We start from the raw sequence: 24363 nt of genomic DNA, 5'->3' as shown, positions 1-24363 counted from the left end.
ATTCAGGCTTGTAACGTTGACAAATGGGACAGTTTTGTACAAACTCTTTGACATCTTGGTTCAAGTTAGGCCAGTACCCCAAAACTTGCAACCTTTTGAATGTTTTGAATCTGCCAAGATGACCAGCAAGAGGGTCTTCATGAAGAAACTGGAGTAATTGAGATCGGAGAGGTTTTGGTATGTAAACTTGGTACACAATTTTGTGTGGAAACTGGACAACTCTGTAGACTTTATCCTCTAATATGGAAAATTTGGTAGAGGAATTAACAGTGATTTCTCCTGATTCCACTATTTGTTCGTACAGATGGTGAATGTCTGGATCCGTCTGCTGTCCTTCCCAGATGTCATGATCGGTGATTGGCAGATCCTCTGTTTTCTCGGGTTTCCCCTTCGACTTCAGAGATAAAGCGGTGGAACAGGTTAGAAGGCCCGGTTCATTAATGTCAACAGGAGCTCGAGACAATGCATCAGGAACCGTATTATACTTCCCCTTCCTATACTCCACTGTGAAGTTGAATTCCTGGAGTCGAAGAGCCCACCGAATTAAACGAGTGTTAGGTTTCTGTGTTTTGAAGACCCACATCAAAGAAGAGTGATCAGTAACGACTGTGAAGAATTTTCCTTCCAAGTAGTACCTCCATTTTTCGAGGGCCCACACGACTGCCAAACATTCTTGCTCGGTGGTCGTGTAATTTCTTTCTGCCGGATTTAAGGTACGACTGGCAAATGCCAGGACTTCCTCAGTGCCCAGTCCTGTTTGCTGCACGAGAACAGCTCCTAAGCCGACCTCACTTGCATCAGTGTAGATGACAAATGGTAGATTCAGATTAGGATGTCCCAACACAGGTGGAGACACAAGGAGCTGTTTCAGAGCTTGGAAGGAAGTTTGACATTGCGAAGTCCAAAGGAATTTGACACCTTTCCTTTTTAAGGCATTCAGGGGTTCAGCCACTTGCGAGAAGTGTGGTACAAACCTATGATACCAACCAGCCATGCCTAAAAATCTCTGGACTTCCTTTATGTTCTTTGGCACAGGAAAATCTTGGACTGCTCTGGTTTTCTCTGGATCTGCCTTGATACCTGTATCAGACACAATATGGCCAAGAAACTTCAGAGAAGTACGGAAGAAATGTGTTTTCTTCATATTAACAGTCAGGTTTGCCTCTTTCAATTTATCCAAAACAGCCTGGATGTCCTGGAAGTGCTGTTCCATTGATGAAGAGTATATAATTATATCATCTAAGTAGACAAAACAGTTCTTTCGCTGTAGCTCTCCCAGGACTCTCTCCATCAACCGCTGGAAGGTCGCTGGTGCATTTTTGAGGCCAAAAGCCATGACCTTGAAATTAAATAACCCCTGATTGCAAATGAAGGCAGTTTTATCTCGACTTTCCTCTTCCATTTGAACCTGCCAATATCCACTGTTGAGATCCAGGGTGGAAAAAACAACAGCACCACTCAAGGACTCAAGAATTTCCTGGATTGTAGGAAGTGGATAGGCATCTGATTGAGAGACTGAATTTACCTTTCGGTAGTCCACGCAGAAACGGTAACCACCCGTTTTCTTGGGAATCAATACCACCGGAGAAGACCATGCTGAGGAGGAAGGCTCGATGACATCAGCAGCTAACATCTCATCAATCAGCTGTTTGATGACCTTCTGTTTCGTAGGAGAAACACGATAAGGCTTTTGTCTTATAGGAACATCTTGGGTAACATAAACTCTGTGTGTCAAAACACTTGTTTTACCCAAAACCTCTGTGCAGACATCAGAATTCTGTTTGAGTTGGCTCAGAAAACGTTCCTTTCCTCTCTCATCTAGGCAGGTGTTTTGGCACACTACATGCAGAGGGTTTGGTTCTTCCTTTGAGGTACCAGGGGGAAGCGCAGAAAAAAGAGCAAGAGGGGAAGAATTATGCCATTCATGGAAGTGAGCTTCATTTTTCAGAAAAGAATATTTTTGATCAGGATGAAACCAATAGACATTATTCCGGATGTCTATTTGCAGCCCACTGAAGAAAAGATAGTCTAAACCCAACACAACAGGAAAGGCAAGCATTTGTGGGGCTAGGACAACCACTGGTAAGGGAACAGTTAATGTTTGTACGGCAATTTGTACTTCACCCCATCCTAATGGTTGCCGGGCTCCTCCATCAGCCAGATAAATGGGACCCTCAGTCCAGGGTCTGAGCTGTTGAGTGTGATAACCCATGGTTGCCCACAATTTCTCATTTAACAGTGTATATGACGATCCTGTGTCAACCAAAGCTTGGCCTTGCCAAGAGTCAATATTTACAGGAACAATCAACTGCTGAGGTAGAGATGTGGAGAAAGGATGAGCAGGTGAGTATACAGACTCCATATGAGTGACAGTGCTAACAGTTGGATGATTATCATGGTTACCTTTAACAGGATTTGGACCAAGCTGACCTTTATAGTTTTTATTCTTAACAGGCCCACCCTGAGGACAAGAATTCGGAGCGTGAGGTCCTTTACACCGCCAACAGAAGGGAGATTTAGTGGAGTCCTGTGATACTGAAGCTGGTACAGGGTTAGCCAACTGACTTGGAGCAGGATTACTTATTTTAAGTTTCCAAGGTTTTCTCCGTTGTTCATACTGCAATTGGTTTTCCTTGTCTTTTTCCAACTGTTGCCCAAGACGGACTAGACCATCAACAGAAGTAACTCCATTACTTCGAAGTTGACTTGCCATCTGAGGATTGATGTTCTTCAAGATCAACTTAATAACTTCATCCTCTTCAATTTGTGGCTTCCATCGTTTGCACAGAGCTCGGTACATGTAAGCAAAATCTCTTATGCTCTCACCTTCCTGCTGTACACGTGTTCTTACTCTCTCCGCTAACTCATCCTCGTAATCTTCTGACAAGAAGGCAGCAAGAAACTTTGTTTCAAACTCCTGCCAAGTGTTTGTCTCAAGTCGAGCAACATCCCACCAGTCTCTAGCAGTACCATGGAGCACATTCCTGAGGGTTGCTATTATTTCTTCATCAGAAAGAGGGTGGAGAGCCATGAAATCATAACATTTCTCCAGAAAGATCAAAGGATCATCACAGTCTTCTAGTCGGCCAAAGCATGGAAACTGGATTTTCACAGGCTGTTTACCCAAAAAACGTCCTCTACCTTCAACAGTGGTAACCACTTCACTTGTGGAATTAGGCTCAGAGTCACCCAGACCACATTGAAATGTTGAATGGAGTCGCTGTAATCTGGTACTCACCACCGGCATTTCCACAACAGTAGAAGCAGATGGTGACGTAATTGTTGGTACAGAAACATTGGCCTTTACTGAACTCAGCTGTGATGACTTGAGAGCTTCAATGTCTTTAGCTAATTGATGAAAATGTTGTGTGCACTGGTGGAGTTCATTCTGTAAATTACTATTTGAACCTGTCTGAGCAAGAAAGGTATTCATTTGTTGAGTGTATTGATCAGTAGTCTTTTGAATGAGATCCAGAGTATTAGCCATTGGTTCCATGACTGTATTGAAATCCTTCAATACCTCTGCATGATGATTCTTTAGTTGCCAATGCAGCATGTTATTAAACTCTTTCCTGAAATACTCAAACTGATTACTCATAAGCTGTTTTATTTCGGTTGTTTGTTTCACGGATGCAGTATCCACATGCAAGGTGAAAGTATCCATAGTGTTTTTCAGCTCTCCAACCTCAGTAAACAAGGTGTCTTTTAGACTCTGGTATTGTGTTCTGGTCATTTCACTCAATTGCTGAAGAGTCAGAGTGTCCATAAATCCAGTTAATCCTAAGGAGGGCTGAGATGAAGGTGATATTGGGGGTCTGAGATCAAAACTTCCTGTTAAGTCCATATCTAGCAGAGTGTGTTGAGATGAAATGACCTGAAAACCTTCCAAGGTGCTGCTAGGGAGGGTGCTAGAAGGAAAGGATTGAGTTCCATCTTCTTGATCTAAAGCCATAACATCCATAAGATCCCCCTTAAAAGTCTTAGTTGGGGTTTGGTTTCGATCTCCCTCCATTTCATGGCAAGACCTGCTTGGAGATGCAGCCATTTTGATTGAAGAATTGGTGTTGGTAATAGTCGTTTGAAATAAAGAAGGTCTGATTTGAGTGCATTTTCCTTCTCACAAGTGTTTAATATTTGTGTCCCATCTGGGGTGCCATTTTTATGTAACGTTTTCGCACACTCTTTGGTTTGGGTTTTTTTATGCTGGGGTGCCAGACAGGTTTTCTGTCATTAATTTAGTTCAGTACAAAAACGTACAAAGGTCTTGTGCAGTCTGTTTGTCTTTCACAAAACCCCTCACTTATTTGAGAAAAGATTTGCAATGCAATAATACCCCCCAAAAAAAAACACTCTTAAATAGACCACTACTGCATTCAATATGACAAACAACTAGAATTCATTCAAATATGTATATTATTAAATGTCAACACAGTTTTAAGTGTCTCCAAAATGACTTTTTGAGTTGAATAGGAAAAAGAAAAACAAAAATTAATTCACAATTGTTCCCCACAAAGGCTACAAAAAATAAACAAAATAAGCTTCAAGTCACAAGATCAGCAGTAATTCCAACAGTTTAGTTCATGTAGTTCAATAGTTCACATAGTCATATAAATACATTTCCCCGATCAAAGAAATCAGTCAAAAAGTCAAAAGTCAAGTCACTTGAAAACAGTCATCCAGAACTGGCCTAGTAGTGTACTCACGACTCCGTTTTCCTTTAATAGTCTGGTCCACGTTTTTCTGAAACTTCCCAGACGTGAGTATACAGGCTGGAGGCTCCCAATCCGTCAATTCCGCCCAGATTTTCGAACTGCTCACTCGTACTGTTAGCCCTGCAGCGTCTCAACGACCATCCGCTAGTCACACCATAACGAGGATACAATGCTTTCCTTTTAATGATCCAGAGCGCGGTTGATTAGAACGCAGACGAAACACTTTAGCCACGGATAAAACAATGAATCGCGGGAGTCTTCGAGCGGAGCTCCGCGAGTAACACTCACTGCATTGCTTCCGGCAGTCACCTCAACTTCCTTGAGCAGCGTACGTCATCCAGATAAAGGTAACTGGCCTGTAATCAAAACGTCACCATCTTCGTCGCTATCTTATGACGACCACACATGAATATACTATATACCTTGTTTTGATTTTTATGGATAATGAACTCGGATTATTTTACAAATGAAAGATGACTGATAATCTGGGATGAATGAACATTTATTTGCTTATTATATGACTACATCGTCACAAAACGTCTCAATGGATTGCTGATTTAGATGAAGTTGCAGGAGATACCTCTGAGTTCATCTCAGCATACAGAGATAGAGAGTGATTGCTAGTGTATGTCATAATTGGGACTATGTATATGTGACCCGTCACGGAAACCAGGGACACAAGTCGGCAGCACATCTTTCGAGCAAAATGAGAAAGAAGCGTTATTTTTTTTAAAATTGGTGATTTTCGTTTTTTTTGCAGAATCTGTTAGTTGAGATCACGAAGAAGCCTCTCCATGTTTAAGATAGCAGTATTGGTATATTTAAAAGCGTACATTTTGAGGTTGAAATCGGCTTGTTTTTCGGAGATTCTAGCACGCAGTAGGGGCGTGTCATTGTCGGTGTGTATTTCCATACTGAATAAGCCGGCGTGGCTACTTATTATGCAGCGCTCTGGCCGGCTCTATCTGATTTCAAAATTCAATGAAGATGGACGCCAATAACATTACGATGTCCAGCAATCGATTTAAATAGTAGGTTACATGGGGTTTAATTGGTCGTTTATTGAGATGTAGCCTAATACATGTTGTCAGTGCCAATAAATAGATCCGCCAACTAAATCAACGTGTATCTTAATGGTCCAGTGGTAGAGCTTTCGCCAGCCGTGTCAGAGGATCTGAGTTTGAATCCGCCCTTGTATAGGTTTTTTTTTTTCTTGTATAGTTTTTTCCTCTCATCAAAACGATTATGTTCATCTGTGGTTGTATATCAAGCAGGGACACGCAAACATTTGCATTATGTTTTGTGATTTCAACAGAACGAATAGAGAGTATCCGCAACGCAACGGATTGAGGCGCGTGTCGAGTGAAGACAATGCGGTGTGTGCGTGAGCCACACGAGAAAACACTGTATCTGCGCCACTGATCGCAGCGGCAACGAGCACTTTGATCACTTGATTTAAAAAAACACATTTCAGTGTTAGTATCTTATTTAAAAAACGAACGAAATGAATGCTCTGCCAGTTAACTGGAGATGTTTTATTTATTTGTAGAATTGGTACATTCATGTCGCGAGATGTTTTAAAAAGTGGTGGGAACATGTCCCATCCGTCCCACCCGCAAATTACGCCTATGCCTATTTCCATGGTTTATTGCTTATTATTTATCATTAGCAAAAGTTTGTTTCATGTTACACGAGTGGGCTACACCGAAGAAAATTCCTAGTCTGTGAAACCTTTCAATGACAATGGCAATAAAATCTATTCTGATTCTGATTCATACTTGGATTCATAGCCTACTCATACTATATATATATCACTATATATATATATCACATAGCACATCCTGTTTTTGATTTGAACATTATATATATCACTATATATATATATATCACATAGCACATCCTGTTTTTGATTTGAACATTGTCTAGAGTTTATCTTATTTTTTATTCAGTGTACATAAGAGTTGCCTATACAGTTTTATCGGTAGATGCTAAGAGACATTTATTTATATATTACCTGTTTGCAAACCTATATTTTTTTTTCTATGATGGCACATTTTCCTGACCTTTTTGCTCCCTCCTGTGCTTTACAGCTTTACAGGGGGGAGCTTTACAGGGGGTATGGCTTATCTAAATGAGATGTAAATGAGCCCTATTGTCACTCCCAGCTGGAGAGAGATGTGAGAACTGCACAATCTTTAGAGGGGTTTTCTCCCCTTTGAGCTTTTTTGAGTGCCTACCTTTAAATGGCCATAACTTCTCCAAATATTATTAGATTTCCTTGTGTTACACATCGTTGGAAAGCTTGGAGACTACACTTTCAGAATCTGTGAATAACTCAAAATGCACCAGAACCGACTTGTGTCCCTACTTTCCGTGACTGGTCACATATGGCATGGTTTTTCAAATGGTAGATTGTGTCATGGGTCCGTGTGTGTCACCAGTTCTTCTCTGTTTGTTATGGCCCTGTCTTGTAGCACTGTGCACACAGTCTTCTGTCTGTGTGTCCGCTGTGTGTGCGGAGCGTACGGGAACCACCATACAGAGAACCATACAGTGTCACATGAACTGTTTCTATTGTTCCCAAAGTTTTCTAAATCACTTTACTCACGTTTGTCACTGCAACTGAGTCCTCCGTTTATCTGAGCTACCAGACAGATTGGGGATTAGCTACCCTTGATTTATCTGAATATTTAACAAGTTTGCTTTAAATATGTATAACCTAAGATGGTTTATATGAAATGACATCACTGATATGTCAAGATGTTGGTCTGTCCAATAATCTAGTGTAAAACAGTGGGGGTGGATGTGTTGTGTGTATGTTGTTACACTAGGTTATTGGAAGAACTGTTAACTAATGATATTATTTTAATTTGTTTTGGAAGAAAGTACAATCGAGTAATCTATGGTCATGTGACCATAAGCAAAATATGTTGTTATTTTAATTTCTTTATATATATATTTGTATTTTCCGTGTTATTGTCTTTGTTTTACCCTTTTTATAAATGTGTTAATCTGTATAAAATGTTAAGGAAGCACCATTACGTAAGTTACGTTGTGTAAGCGTGAGGCTAAAGCTGATGGTATTTCCGGGCGCCCTCTTTCTTGCGCGGGATGTCATGGTGATGAGAGGCACAGATCAGAGTTTCTCCTTGTTAGAAGTGTCTGATGGAGTCTGTTATATTTTGATACAGAAACTGAAAGAAGCCGACAGTAAATCACATCACAACTGCATCATCGTGTGGAATCTCTTTTATTAAGAAGAAAATACAACGCAGACGGAAACCCACTACACTAGGAGTGAAGAACCTGCTTTACAGATTTGAAGACACGTGTTTTTCACACATCACACATCACTCAAACACAGAACCAGGAAACAGGAAACTCTTCTGTTCAGAGAAACTGAAACTGAAGTGAAGTTGAGCTGGTGTGTGTTTGCGTCTCTGTATTCAAGCAGTAAAATGGCAGAAGTCAGCATTTTTCAGAATGAGTTCCAGTGCTCAGAGTGTCTGGATCTCCTGAAGGATCCAGTGACCATTCCCTGTGGACACAGTTTCTGTGAGATCTGTATTACAGGCTGCTGGGATCAGGAGGATCAAATGAGAGTCTACTGGGATCAGGAGGATCAGATGAGAGTCTACAGCTGCCCTCAGTGCAGACAGACCTTCAGTCCAAGACCTGCTTCAGCTAAAAACACCATGCTGGCTGAAGTGGTGGAGAAACTGAAGACTAAACTTCCTGCTGACTGTTACGCTGGAGCTGGAGATGTGCAGTGTGACGTCTGTACTGGAAGAAAACGCAAAGCCGTCAAGTCCTGTCTGGGGTGTCTGAACTCTTACTGTCAAAGTCACCTTGAAGAACATGAGAGCTTCTTTAAAAGAAAGAGACACAATCTGACTGATGCCACTGGACGACTGCAGGAGATGATCTGCCAAACACATGATAAACTCCTTGAGGTTTTCTGCCGCACTGATCAGAAGTTTATATGTCTGCTGTGTACGATGGATGAACATAAAAACCACGACACTGTATCGGCTGCAGCGCAGAGGACAGAGAAACAGGTATGAACTATAAAGTAGACACTGATGAAATAACGCTTACTCTATTTATATTGGCACCCATATGATCAGGTAACATCATTCACACTGCAGACGTCAGCAGAAGTGAACAGAAGCTGCAAGTGGACTTTCACTGCTGAGTGTGTTTGTGCTCCGCACTGAACTTAACAGAAAATATGGTGAAAATTGCACCGTAAACACATTATCAACACAAACTGTTGTAAAACGGGCTTTGATGAAGCAACATAAAATAATAGAAAATATTCAGATTGTTTGACAAAATATATCTCTGTCAACAATAACACAAATTAAATGCAGCAAAAGACAAACACTTTTCAGACCAGCAACTGTACAAGGCATGACTTGGCTGGGAAAATAGGATCTGTCAGGGCAGGACACAAGGGGAACATTTGACGATGATCTGGCACAGGACTGCAAACACAAGGAGAATAAATAGGAAGCAAACAAGGCGATTAGGGAAAACAGGTGGGGCAAATGAACCAATGATCAGTTCCCTTACGAAAAAGAAGTTTATTCAAGTGTGCTATTAGTATACTTCTTTTAAACAAAAAAATAAAAATAAGAAAGTATACTTTCAGTCTACTTTTTATGTACTTCTCAGAAATATACTTCAAATTCCACTTAAGTATACTTGACTTATACTGACAGAAAAGTGTAAGTATATTTGGCCTGTACTTGTTGATTGAGATATACTTATATGTATAATTAAGTATTCTAGGTATTCTTGGCTTGTACTTGTGTTTACTATTTTGATTTTTTTTTTAAACATAATATTACACACTGTCTTATAAATTAACATGGTCAAGTTTATATAGTAACAAGCTTTCGGGTGGAATAGCTTATAGAGATAAATAAAATAAGCATGGAACTGAACCTGATCTGGTAATATATATACTTTTCAAAAATATACTTTATGTACTTCTCAGAAATATACTTAATTACACTTAAGTGTACTTGACTTATACTGAGAGAAAAGTCCAAGTATATTTGGCCTTTACTTGTACTCAATGTTTTGATCGAGATATACTTAAAAGTATAATTAAGTATTCAAAGTATACTTGGCTTGTAGTTGCGTTAACTCTTTTGATCGTGTAGCCTATTAAATATGCTTTTTTTATATAGTTTTTCATACACAGTTTTATGAAACTTACATTGTTTGAAAATATTGATATAAAACAGATATGTTTCTAATTCTGTGTATCTGAATTTTTGTGTAGGCTAGTCCACTGGTTGTGCACATAGGAATTTACTTTAATTCTACTTTTTCCCACCATTGGCTGAATTTTCCAGCGTAGCCCATGAAGAGAAAACAACGGTGAAGGACTCGATCTACTCCATCTGTGTTTTGATCACGTTTCTGAATCTGATCAAGGCGTAGTCTTTGACAAAAATTTGATTTTCTCATCTTTTTCGTTTAAAATGTTGCCTTTCTTTATGAAACTTACCAACATTCAAGTGTTGATAAAAAAAGGATGCATGAAGCTAATAAAATGTTTTTAAAATTAAAGTACAGTTAAAGGTATTTTTCAAGTATAAAAAAATAACATTTGAACATAGTAGTATAGGCCTACTGCAAGTGCAAAAATGCTATATATAAATAGTAAACTATAAATATAAAGTTAAGTTCACTTAAAAGAAAACTTGTAGTATAAAACTACTAAACTAGAAGTTTACTGAGTATGCTACAAGTATTAAAATAGTGAACTACTAGTATACCCATAAGTTCACTTGCAGTACAAATGAGAAACGTAATTATGACCTAGTTGTGCACTTAAAGTTTACTACTGTTATACTTATAGTACACTTAAACATATACTTTTGTTATGTACTGAAAGTGGGCCAATTTAGTCCCAAGCGGTATTAAAATAGTACACTTACAAGTTTACTACTAGTACATATTGCCATTAGTATACTTACTTCATAATGTATACTTAAACATGTACTTGAACATTACTTAAGTATATTTCATAAAATGAACATGAAGTATACTTCTTTATCGTAAGGGTTAATAAAATGGGCAGGAAAAACACTATCCACATAGCCTGGTAAGCCAGACCTACATCAAGATGTTAGGTCTGGCAACTCACCATAGACACGGCTCAATCCGAGGGGCGGGATAAACGGTGGTCTTTCAAATTCCCTCTTGAAACTTGAAACCGCATGCTTATACACAACAAGACAGAGCGCATGAGAACGAGCGAATGCTCATCCTGTGAACTCACAACAGAATACAAGAGCATGAATGTCTGAATCACGACACAACCGAAACCAGACTAGACATGAGTGCTGGAATCCGACCATCATGATTAGAATATTACACAGACAAGAGACCGTATGCTCACACAAAGAAAGACAAGACAATACAGGAGTGTCAGGACTCTGGCACAAAACCAAGAATAAACTAGACCAAAGTGACAGAACTCTGACAGATATAGTGACAGCAGTATAAACTGACATCTCTGTTATTGATCTGTGGTGCAGAAGCAGCTGAAGGAGACGCAGAGGTCGTTCCAGCAGAGGATCCAGCAGAGAGAGAAAGATCTTCAGCAGCTGAGAGAGGCTGTGGCGTCTCATAAGGTGAGTCTGGAGAAGAAGAGAAGTTTGAGAAGTCTCAGTCAGGACTCACTGAAGCTCACTGTGTGATTGTGATGTGTGTGTAACAGCGCTCTGCACAGACAGCAGTGGAGGACAGTGAGAGGATCTTCACTAAGCTCATCCGCTCCATTAAGAGAAGCCGCTCTGAGGCGACACAGCGGATCAGAGATCAGGAAAATACTGCAGTGAGTCGAGCTGAAGAACGACTGGAGCGACTGGAGCAGGAGATCAATGATCTGAGGAGGAGAGACGCTGAGCTGGAGCAGCTTTCACACACACAGGATCACATCCATTTCCTGCAGGTAACAGAGATCTAGAAGAACAGGATCATAGTGGACTTGAGCAAGAGACTCACAGAGAAACATTTCATGAGAGCAGAATGAGCTGTTGACTGAAGTGTTGTGTTATATAATCTTAAGGTAGATTCTCATCTGATTATCTTGCTTTAAAATAGACAATACTTTTAGAAGTATTACTTACAGAGATACTTGCTCTGGAAATCTCTTAGGAAACATGTCCTGAGCTCTTTCTTCTGGGAGATATATTTAGCTGCCAAACTCCACTAGTGCAAAGAACAGTTCAAAACTCCCAGAACATATAAACTTTTTGGTAACACTTTATTTTGATAGTCCACTTTAGACATTCTACTAATTATAAGTATCTTTGCAACTACATGTAGCAATACGTGGCCGTCTAGTAGTGACTACGCCACCCCGAATTACCGGGGAAATAATCTAATAAATAGGACACAAGTCCGTTTACTCAGGAGAGGCAAGAGACGTGAGTTCACATTGAAACAAGCCATTTTTATTAAAGAAAGCAATTAAACAAATAACACAATCAATTGTGTCATTTCATAATCAAAAAGGCAACCAAAACAAAAAAAGAATATGATCACTGCAGGGGCTGAGACCACAGAGAAGCAGGCTAGCTATAGCTGCATATGGCAATCAAACACACCTTGAAGAATCACTCCACTACAAAATAGTGATAAAAAGTCACACCACACTTATAACCCCTACTTAGGGTGAAGGCCTGCAGCTAAAACCACCAGCCTGCCTCCAGGAAAACCCAGCTCCTGCAGAATACAGAAAAGAAATAAATATAGAAATGATTAGAGATAAACCAAATCACAATGAAACAAATAATGAAAACAAAAATCAAATTATAAGATAAATGGTCATCTATAATAAAGACAAAGAAAATAAATATAAACCATTCGAACGGTCACAACACAAAAATCACACAATCAGTCCAACCTACACAAATGATGGAACCAGTTTGGTAGGCTAATTATCACTCCATGTAATAAATCACAGTTATTTAACAGTGATGATCATGCGGCTAAGGACTTTTAACAAAACCAGCCACATTCATACGACATAAACAAAAAAACACAAAATTATGAGACCAAATAAAGTAGGCCTAATCCTTCTGGCCCACTTGAGCCCGAAAGAACAAATAAATTGCCTGAGCAACAGGTAAAGTGGAGTCCAACAGTAATATTCGGCTTCCACAAAGCAGCAAACGTGGCTCAATAAAGCATGGATTGCTGACAGCAAGTTGTTAAAGTAGCTGCTCAGCCTGGCTTTAACACGGGCAAAAGAGAACTCCTAAACACAAATATTCATTAACTATCTAATTAAAAACAGTTGCAGATTAAAAGAAACGATCGTAAATGTACTCACCCTGATTCAATTTCGGCGCGCGCACACACACAATTACAGGCACACGGAAATCATATGACAGTCATCTGATGTTAGCGAGTCAATAAACAGCTGATACTCTGACGCAGCTATGAGGAGACGTCACACCAATGGGAGACCGAAGGCACGCCACACTAAAACGCATTGCAGGTCGCTCAAACAAACGTACTACACAAAAAGTTAAAAACTAACATTAGAACTTACCACGATGTGGGTGTCGCCACGAGAACGCGCACAGCCTCGATGGCCGAGTGTCACACTAAACAGATACAGATAAAGGCACAATGAAACATCACTTAATACTAACATCAAAACAATCGGCTGCACGGCTGACACACATTCCGCGGTCTCTTGGAATGAATGACAAAGGGGTGGGCTTTCAATGACGTATCCCAAGGGGGCATCCAAAGAGTCTATATACCCCAAGGGGCAGAACCCTATTGGCCATATATGTAATGAGGGTGACGTGGCAACGAGTCACTCACTTCACCACATACATATAAACTAAGAGTCATTAGAGTATTAGTAGACTGAATGCTTAATATCTGCTAACACTTTATTGTGATGGTCCCCCAACAGATATTCTACTGACTTAGTAACTTGGCAACTACAAGTCATTTTATTCTACTAACCCGAGTCTATTGACAGTCTACTATTGTCTACTAATACTCTCAGGGCTCTCAAATCTCACGCATGAGACACGCATTTCAACCAGTTCACACGCCACACCTTGTATTTCTCATGCTGAGAAGTAAGGGATAACTTGTCCCGCTATACAATTAATGGACGAGGCGCAGGCAAACGGAGGGAAGTTCTCTGCCAAGTTCATAGCTGCTGTCTCGAGTTATACAGAGTTATATGCCACCTACCAGCCAATCAGAAATTAGAATTTGTTGTGTGGGTAAATTACATGTTCCTGCTGAAAGCACGTTCGTTACTAGGCAACACCCGCACACACATGGAGTGGAAGTTGGAAGAGCAAGATCTGATGAACGTGGTTTGCGGCAGGTAACATTAACCACTTCATTTTGTTTTTTTTTTGCATTTTGATTTTACTATTCCTGGATGTTGAGGACTATAGCTCTAAAACTCTCCAACTGCTTTTAAAGGTGTCATCAGATGCAAAATTCACTTTTATATGGTGTTTGCATAGAAATGTGTCTTTGCAGTGTGTGGACACAACCACCATACAATGAAAAAAAATCCATAAATCCTAAACACTCTCAATAATCAGGCCGTTTGGATTTTCTGAGCAATATGGTGTCATATTGGTCATGCTCCGCCCACGACCACTGACGGACTGTCCTGTATTAGCATATTTATGCCCTCAGCCATTTCTATAGACCTTATGCACCAGAGAAACAACTGCGTAGCCATCTGTAGAATATTGTCTTTAAACTCCTTTTTATTGCGGTCGCTCTGTATATTTCTATGGCATCGCTGTCGAGGAGTAATTCACTGGTGATGTGGATTTACTTATTGTAGAGTCAATGGCAGGTTGCCAAGGCAGCACTTTACGTGTCTTGTGTTGACACGCCCCATGGCAGTTGCTCATTATCATTTAAAGAGACATGGTCGAAGCGGGTCGCTGTGAACAGAGCTGTTTTTGAGGAGGTTAAAAGGGTGTTGTTTTACACAACCATTGAGGAATTTTAACCAAAGTATGTTACAAACTTTACATGAAGACCCTAAAGAATCATACCAACTTGTGGAAAATGGGCATCCGATTTAATGGTGAACGGTTTGAGCAGATTTGGAAGGCAGATTTGGAAGGCTGTCTGTGTTCTCCATGGTGGGTTTGAACAAAACCAAAACTAGTAACAGTTTGGCTCTGGATGGAACGCTATCATCCATCATGACTGTGAAAATGGCTGGCTTTGAGCCACAGTGCTTTAAGTGGGAGCCCCCTACCCCTGTCATCAAGGCATCAAAATGTGCAACAAACACTTATAAGACAAAACACCATTCATAAGCTAAATGTGTACACTCACACAAACACACAGACAAACACTTTGAAGAACTGCTGTTCAGTTGGCTCGTTTGGGGCCAAATTTATTTGTATTTTTATTTTTTGATAAATTTGTATTTTTGAAATATATGAACTGCTAGCAAAAATTTTAGCGAATTTGGTGTGGCCGAGGGGCCGCTGCTGCAAATAATTGGGTGGCTCCTCCCCAAACAGATCTCACTCCAAACCTTTGATAAAACTTGAGAGCCCTGTGCTCTAATGAGAGTTAGTTGACATGTAGTTGCAAAGTTACTTATAGTTAGTAGAGTGTCTGAAGTGGACTATCGAAATAAACTTTTTTAAACCAAATTTTCCCTTCTGATTTCTTACATCATGGTAAAATTGATGGTACCAATTTTGAGTAATGTTCACCAAAGTTGCTTCAGGTGATCTTCAAATCTGATGGATATGCAGTTTTGATAATTGTTTGACCGTTCCATTGAGGATCACACCCATGAGAATCTCCATCTAGATCGCATGGTACACTACCCAGATGTCTCCCTGCGCGCCTTATATCACGCAAGGGACAGACAGAGGCGTGCTATTCTCTGAGTGTGTGGAGTTGCCCATACACAAAAGAAATATATTTGAAATATATTTTCAGGATATATTTTGGAATATATGCAAATATTTAAAATTGGCCCAATAAATATATTTCATACTTATATTTCATATATTTTTGTTATATTTCAGAATATATTTCAATGTATTTGGAATATATGCAACATATATTTTTGACACTTTTGGGGACCCATACAGAAAAAAATACATTGAAATATAAGTATGAAATATATTTATTGGGCCAATTTCAAATGTTTGCATATATTCCAAAATATACTCTGAAAATATATTTCAAATATATATCTTTTGTGTATGGGTGTTACTCTCTAGCTGTGGTTCCCCCTTCACAGTGGGTGAAGAGGAGGAGGATCCCTAATACGGTGGTCCCGGTGCTAGCACTCATTGACCTACATATTCTGGAATGGACTCCCACCCATGCTCCCACCCTTGATGTCTCTTCTTCTCCACCGGTCCCATCAGGCATAATGGACTTTCTGGTTCCGAATAATTCCTTCCTCTGCTGGTCCCACTCAGCCTCCTGGCTCCTTTGTGTCCGCTGATCCCATCCAGCCTCTAAACTCCTGCGTTCCAACCATGGAGGTCATCCAAAGTCCTGTCGTCTTTGCAAGTTCTTTCCGACTCCTCGGCTCATCCTTTTCTGCCGGCTTCATCCAGCTTCCATTTTCCAGGATGCACCACTGACTGTGCCAAAGTCCTGCACGGGTTCCGACGGGTGACCCACAAATTTTGCTCAAACGGGTGAAAAATATCCAACTGTGTCGGATACTGGTGCGGGTCGGACACGGGCTAAACACAGGTCTAAACAATCACGTGCAAACGTAAAAAGATATGCATATTTTTAGGAACACATCTACAAAAATATGCCTGTATTTTAATCCACATCAGTTTATTTGTGCCCACGCCCTCCCAGGAGTCTCTATACCTACTTTCACTTTTAAAAATTCCTCATAACCGCACATGCGATCTTGCTTGCAGTCGTCAAGATGCTGAGGAGTTGAAGAAAAGAATAGCTAGTGGAGATTATAAAGTTGTCGACAATACGTCATCAAAAATCAAGTCCAGTGTGAGGGAGAGATTTGGAGTTATCTGAAGAAAACAATATTGTGAAAGGCTTTGCTGCATGCATTTTTGTGTTGGACAGCTGTAAATGTGGAACTTCATCACTGAGGAAGCACGCAATAAACATTTTTGTAAGTGTGTCTATAATGTGATAGTCTAAACCAGTGGTTCTCAACTCCAGTCCTCGGGACCCGCTGCTTTGCACATTTTGTATGTCTCCCTTATTTAACACACCTGAACCAGATCATCAGCTCGTTAGGAGAGACTCCATGAACTGAACTGAGTGTGTCAGATAAGAGAGACATACAAAATGTGCAGAGCAACGGATCCCGAGGACTGGAGTTGAGAACCACTAATCTAAACTGATTTTATTTCGGTTGCGGGTCGGGTGGTCGATTCTATTTTAAGCGGGTCGGGTACGGATTTTAATTAGTGCTGCTGTCGGAAAATGGGTCGGATGCGGTTTTAAGCACTGCGGATACGGGCGGGTGCGGATTTACAAATTCGGACCCGTGCAGGATTTATTGATTTTTTTGTGATGGTTGTTCTTGAGTCTCTTGTTTGACTGTTAAACTGCCCAACGTTCTTCAGAAATATTTTGAACAGCATCTGTATATTACATATTTGAACCCTTTCCAACAGTGATAGTGTGAAAAGATGGATATCTAAATCATACAGAGGACGATTGAGGGACTCAAACACAACTATCAAAAACTTTTTGAATTTGAAGATCAAGGTAAATTGTACTTAATTTGTTTTCTGGGAAACATGCAAGTATCTTCTGTTGCTTCTGAAGGGCAGTACTAAATGAAAAAAATTTATATTTAAACAAAAGTTTAAAAAACAAAACGAAAATTATAACATTTTCATCCTGTTCAAAAGTTTTCACCCCCACATATAAGGATGCCGTTGCCACGACTTATTACCACATTCCCACAAGTTAATATGACTTTCCCACAAATTAATAACTCAAAATTGATTGATGTATCATGAAGTTGTAAGACAAACATGCATTCTGCTGAAGCATTATTTTTAAGAAGCATTATTTATTTGATTTCAAGTGAATAAACATTTATGAATGACTTACAGTCAGGAGATTATTTCATGATTTACAATTTTTTAAAGATAATTTAAATCACATTTGTAAATCATTAGCATGCCACTTATTAATAATCTAAAAATGTATAGTCATGTTTTGTACATTATTAGTTCATCAATAACTAAAAACTTACAACTGAACATTATTGTAAAGTGTTAGCAGATAAGGTTATGATTATTTAAAATATTTCATATAAGACAGATGTATAGTTGGTGTATTACTGACATTTAGATTTTATTTCCACATGTCAATGGATCACTTTATTTGGTTTCTGGACAATTTTTTTTATTTTTTTTATGTGGTTATAACCAACCCAACATGTTATTTTGCTGATGCTGTCATTCATTTTTTAAATATATAATTTCAATATACACTAAACATTTGGATTCATGATCGCAGTCTTTCTAATAACGTTTAAAAATGATATCTTTATTATGCTAATATGTGTCTTATGCTTAAATGTTCTTAGCATATGGTGATTTTCTGCTAAAATGCAGTGTCATTATGTTACCGTGTTAACTATTTCACCAGTGTCTAGAAACAGCCCTCAATTACCCCTTTTCCACCAAAAAAAGAACTGGTTCGGAACTTGTGCTGGTTCAAAGTTGGTTCAACTTGCGAACCTTCTCAGAACCTGTTTGTTTTTCCACTGATAGAGAGCCCAGCAAACAACGTTGTTACGTCACTGTGTACGTTGCCATACGTCTTAGCTTTCCCAGAAACGCTTTCGCCAACTTCAAGCATAACAATTACAATGGTGGACTACATCGTCTATCTGCAGATGTGTTTCCTGGCTTTGCGATCCTATATTGGGGTCAGAAGAAGACGTTTAGAACACATTTTTGCTGCTCGTCTGGATTACTATAGACGGAGGTTACGTTCGAGAAGAAGTTCGACAATAACCACCCACCCAGCCCCCAGTGTAAGCATGAGGTGGTAAAAGATCGGTTCTAGTCAGCAAAGAGTTGGTGCCGCTTTGGAACCAATTTTCCTGGCCGAGAACCGGTTCTTTGGCTGTCGAAACACAAAGAACTGGTTCGCGAGTAGGCACCGGCTCCGTACCGGCACCAGCAATGCCTTGGTGGAAAAGGGGTAAATGTGACACCACTGATGCGCTTGATCTATTACATTTATGTTATTGGTAGATGCTTTATCATCCAAATAATTTCCTAGAAAGTTCACATATAGTGTAAATGGCAAACGCCAGAATTTGTAGCTCTAATGTCATACAATGAATATGAGAAGGGCTGGATTGAGGAGAGTTACTAAAGATCAACAGGAGCCGCACAAATATGACTGTAGTGAAGGTTATTGATGAATTGTGGAGGTGATGTGCTCTGATTTCTGTTTTCTGTAGAGTTTCCAGTCTCTCTCAGCTCCTCCTGAATCTACAGACGTAAATGACAATCCCTTCAGTTCTCCCTCCTCTTTTGATGGCATGAGAGAATCTGTCCTTCAGATGAGAGACAAACTGGAGTATTTCTGCAAAGAGGAGCTGAAGAAGATCTCTAACAGAGGTAAAGTCCAGGAGATTCTGCTTAGAAATGATCCTCCGTCATCTCATATCATGTAGAAGATCATATTAGAAATGTCTTAGGAACAGAAGCAGGGATCATTTTCTCTCGACATGATAATCACACTCTTCACGTCTGTTGATTTCCACAGTCACTTCCACCAACATTGTTCCCAAGACCAGGAACGACTTCCTACAATGTAAGTCACTAAGAAAACAAGCAGAAAAACTCACTGAGTGTGTTCATGTTCTTCCCGTAGAAGGTGAAAGAAAACATGACAGAAAAGTTTTAGAGTTGATCATCTAATGATGATTTGCACAGGATATCTGGTAAACTGCACTGAGACACTGCTGATATATTGAAAATGAAGAGTTCAGATACACTGAAAAAAAAAATAACACTGAGTAACACTTTATTTTAAGGGTCCATAATTATGCGGTAGTTAACTAAGCATTAACACACCCATAGTTAATGGTTAACTTTACATAAATTAAAGGCACATTTGCCATTATTTATGAGGTAATTAAGCTTTTAAAAAAACAGCAATTAATAATGAACTGAACACATATTAAGGGCACATTAGCATTATTTCCAACTTATCAAACATTTGAAGGATAAATAAGCAGAAATAAGCCAATAATTAATGGTTAACTAAAATGCACAGTAAATGCCTTCTAGGTTCGTGTTCATTCTGATAATTTGTTTTTGTCTTCAAAATGGAAATGGAAAAATGAAGAAATCGTTCATTTATCACATATTCAAAACTTCTCATGAACATAAATAAACAAATCTAGCTTCGTTTAAAAAAACCAAAATGTATAGTTTTCATCACACTTTGTTCTAATCTTCCAAATGGAAACACTATTATTTTGTTGCATGAAGCTGAATAAGAGCTGATGACAGCACAGCTTTATGTTTGGTTGACAAATCAGCGGAAAGGGGCATTTTATTCCCGCCTATGTAGAGATCAAATATTCAAGCTGTTTATCCATTTTGGTTTTATTGTCATCTGATACAGTTGTATTACAGAGTTTATTGCATCTACATGTAATGTCTTTCGCATCTACAGCCACACTAATAAATGGCTCGACACAAACCGTACTGAGGCAGAGCCTTAACAGAGCTTTCTTCTGTACACACACATTTGCGTGCCGTGAAATTAGTTTATCGTATTAAATATTAATTGACGTTGCATCTGCTCTCATAACTACCCCTAGTCTACATATTTGGCACACCACCAGTTCTATTTGGCTGACCAACTCTTGAAATCTGTGTGTCTTCAAACAAATCTGTTGAGTGAGTGATTCACCAGCCATACAGCCTTTTATTACTGAATGAATCAGCGTTTCGAGAGAATCGATTCCGCTGCCACCTACTGGTGATATTTCATAATCGTTTCATCTTGTAATTTATTTCATATTTCTGTATTCAAAACGTTGTTTAAAACATAAAAAATGTATATCATTGTGTTATGCTTTTGCAGTTGCTGTGTAGCTCTGAGCAGCATTAAACTGTGTACATACATCTAAAAGCAACTTCAGATGCTGCTTTTATGCCACCTCTGCAGCACAAGATGCCTTTGGTTGAAACAGCCTATAGTGTCAAACTCAAATTTTATTGACTAAATTTAAGAATTTAAATTTAAAGATGTCATGGTCCTACATATTGAATAAGATTAGAAACAAATCGAGGTATCTAGGCTTAATTCATTTCAGACAGTAATAGATTACAATAAATATAAAAAATACTCTTTATCTCTGGCTTTAAAGTGTTATTTCATAGTCTACCCTTGAATCGATTCTGCTCTGCGCTTCACTACAATGTAGCTTATGCATTCTCTCTGTGCTGTCCAGTGCGTCGCGCAGATTTGGCATTCAGATTTTGAGAGTTGGTCAGCTAAATAAGTAGGATAATAAGTGTACCAAATATGTAGGCTAGGGGTAGTTGTGAGAGCAGATGTCACGTAAATTAATATTTAATACGATAAATGAGTATTTCACGGCACGCAAATGTATGTGAACACAGAAGAAAGCTCTGTCTAGGATCTGCCCCATTACGGTTTGTGGTGAGCCATTTATTAGTGTGGATGTTTGATGAGAGAGAGATTAAATGTAGTTGCAATAAACATCTCGGTTTACGACTATACCTGCGACCTGAGACGCTTATAGGGAACGTCTCAGCGTGACTGGTATCTGAAGCAACTGTCAAATCATGGCAATCGTATTGGCCAACGACAGCCTATGACATCATACTAGTGCGACCAGGAAGGGGCGCCTAGAGAACGTCATCCTCTTATCATTTGAGGGGACTGTGCAGGCAGTCTGGAGGCATGGCAATGAGATGCAGTGTCTCGTTCCATGTTCTCAGGGAACAAGGGTTACAGTTGTAACTCGAGACGTTCCCTTGCAAAAGGGAACTTGCACTGCATCCTGAGACGCTTATGTTGATCGAAATACCCACACAGCCATGCTGAGGGGAGTGCATGCCAAAACAATGACTGACACAAAACATACCAACTGAGACTAAGCACAATAATGGCAGTTTCAAGCAGAAGTGCCAAAAGCACTCACCCCTTCTGGTCACACACTAGACTGTCAGTGACAATACTCCGTATGGCCACTGCCCCGAGCTATCATGCCACAATGAGCTCAGTAAAGGGTGTCTTCAGCTTAGAGAGACTCTCTAGAGAGAGAGAGAGAGAGAGAGAGCGAGAGAGAGAGAGAGAGAGAGAGAGAGGGAGAGACGGGGGGAGAGGGAGAGACGGGGGGGGGGGGGGGGGGGGTCTGGGGGTGACATGAGAAAAAAACTCAAGGGTGGAGACCTGAACAATTACTCCACTCCAGTTCCAAGACAGGTTGCTGGAGGAGGTAAGCTCTGGAGGAGTAGAGGCATCAGCAAGAAGAGATTCCATGGAAGAGGCCTAACCACTCAACCCTGTGACTCGATGGTCAAAATCAAGGAGCTTTCACAGGAGAGTCTGCTCTTAAGGCTGCAGGCTACAGGTGTTTTACCATTCGTTGTACAACTGTGGACCTATTTTCCAAACGCCTCACACCCGTACATTCTTCCGTTGAGAGCTTGAATAATAGACACTCCTACAGAAAGAATACAAACAACCCCACTTCCGGCAGAGTAATAGCGTACCTCACAGCACATCCAATACAAGTCAATGGAGTTGGACAAAAACTACGATAAAACCTGTTGGAAAGCATCTTTTGCAGCGATTTTTGAGCATATCAGTGAACACCCCTGACCACTCGGTGAGTTTCACGTCTTTGTAAACGAAAGTTTAATGCGTTTTAGGAAGGATTGTTCCAGTGCACCTATACACCCATTCTGGAGGGGGAGGGGGGGGAAGCGAAAGAAACCTAAAATTCTCGGGACAGCAGCATGTGTCAAAATTTTAATCTTAACCGTTCTATTTCATCAGAAACGATCTGTAAACAGGGCTTTAAGTGTAAAATACCGAACTTGTCCTTTTTCAAAATAAAAAAAAGTTACACATAGGTCCATAGTAGACAAAAAAAAAAAAAAGTCATAAAAATGTTAAGCTTGGGAGCAAAGACTTAAGTTTGGTCTTACTTTAAAGAAGACCCTTGGCAGATTATTGTTGAAGTGAAAAAAGTGAGAAAAAAAAGTACAAAATAAATAAATAAATAAAGTTATAGAGGTTTAAGTTTTATGAAAATGATTTATGAACATTATGAACATTATTTTATATAAAATATATATTTTATGAAACATGCTGAAAACTCTAAAACTAATAGAAATTCAAAGCCATAAGTCTAAACAAGTTGTGTTCCAAATGTGAATGATATTAGCCTAGAAATCTAGACGCACCCTAGCGGCAGCAACATTTATTTTGCAGCCAGTGTGGTCTAGCAACTCTCCGTAGACTTTCGAGCTGGAAAAACCAAACTCAGGTCAGGCCAATCACGTTGTGTATGGAATAGGCGGGGTGGGCTTAACATTATGACGACAGAGTTGCGAAGGTTCCCTGCTACTTGAAAACAAAGAATGGCTGCTGCTGCTGGCAAACAGTGGTCTTTCGAATCGGCTTTGGCCGCGTCTCTGGAGGACTTGGAGTTAAGCTTTTCTTTGAGAAAAGAGCAAAGAACTAGCCTGGGTTTCCCCATACTGCCTTGAGCAGCGCGATTTTATTCACGCTGCAAGGTAGTCTGGATACCATGGACAAATTTTTCCCCTGAAATAGGGAACCAATCACAGAACGGGGAGGGAGCAGGAAGACGATGACGAAGTATATGCGACACACCGAAGCAGTTTGTTTATCTATGGATCCAACATGACAGACGTAAAAATATATGCATATTTTTAGGAACACATCTACAAAAATACGCCTGTATTTCAAGTTGATAAAATAATTTAAAATCCACATCAGTTTATTTGTGCCGACGCGCCACGCCCTCCCAGGATCTATAACGTTACCTAGGCTACTTCCACTTTTAAAAATGCATCACAACCGGCGCGCGCGCGATCTGCTTGCAGTCGTCAATATGGATGCTGAGGAGTTGAAGAAAAGAATAGCTAGTGGAGATTGTAAAGTTGTCGACAATACGTCATCAAAAATCAAGTCTAGTGTGTGGGAGAAATTTGGAGTTATCTGAAGAAAATATTGTGAAAGGCTTTGCTGCAAACATTTTCGTGTTGGATAGCCGCAAATGTGGAACTTCGTCCCTGAGGAAGCACGCAGATAACTGGTAACAAAGCAGCTATATCGAACGGTATTTTTCATATTTAACACTGTTAAGTATGTGTGGTGTGCAGGGTGTGTTTGAACCCAAAATTGTCAGATGTAGGCTAGACGAAATTGCGTGGCATAACAGTTAACGTTAGTGGTGTAGCCGCGTCTGTTCGATTTTTGTGGTAACGTTAGCCATGTTCTTCATGTATCGGCCTTTTGACAGCTTCGGCTGAAGTTGTCCTTGTGTTAATTGTCGTGTAATAACTTCTGTATGACCTGGCAATAAAAATGTTTGTAAGTGTGTCTATAA

The 24363-nt window shown here is 39.8% G+C and overlaps 1 protein-coding gene across 1 annotated transcript in view; it reads left to right on the top strand.

The window, feature by feature from the left end:
* Nucleotides 1–7809: 7809 nt before the first annotated feature.
* LOC307157257 (tripartite motif-containing protein 16-like) overlaps nucleotides 7810–24363 on the top strand; it is a 29148-nt gene continuing 12594 nt past the window's right edge. The window contains exons 1-5 of the mRNA XM_079869127.1: nucleotides 7810–8770; nucleotides 11270–11365; nucleotides 11452–11685; nucleotides 19195–19354; nucleotides 19503–19550. Coding sequence (XP_079725253.1) covers nucleotides 8171–8770; nucleotides 11270–11365; nucleotides 11452–11685; nucleotides 19195–19354; nucleotides 19503–19550 — 1138 coding nt within the window. The 5' untranslated portion in view covers nucleotides 7810–8170. The remainder of the gene's footprint in view (nucleotides 8771–11269; nucleotides 11366–11451; nucleotides 11686–19194; nucleotides 19355–19502; nucleotides 19551–24363) is intronic.

The sequence above is a fragment of the Squalius cephalus genome (assembly GCF_949319135.1).
Source record: "Squalius cephalus genome assembly, chromosome: 4".
NCBI lineage: Eukaryota > Metazoa > Chordata > Actinopteri > Cypriniformes > Leuciscidae > Squalius > Squalius cephalus.
This window is presented reverse-complemented; position numbering and strand designations above follow the sequence as displayed.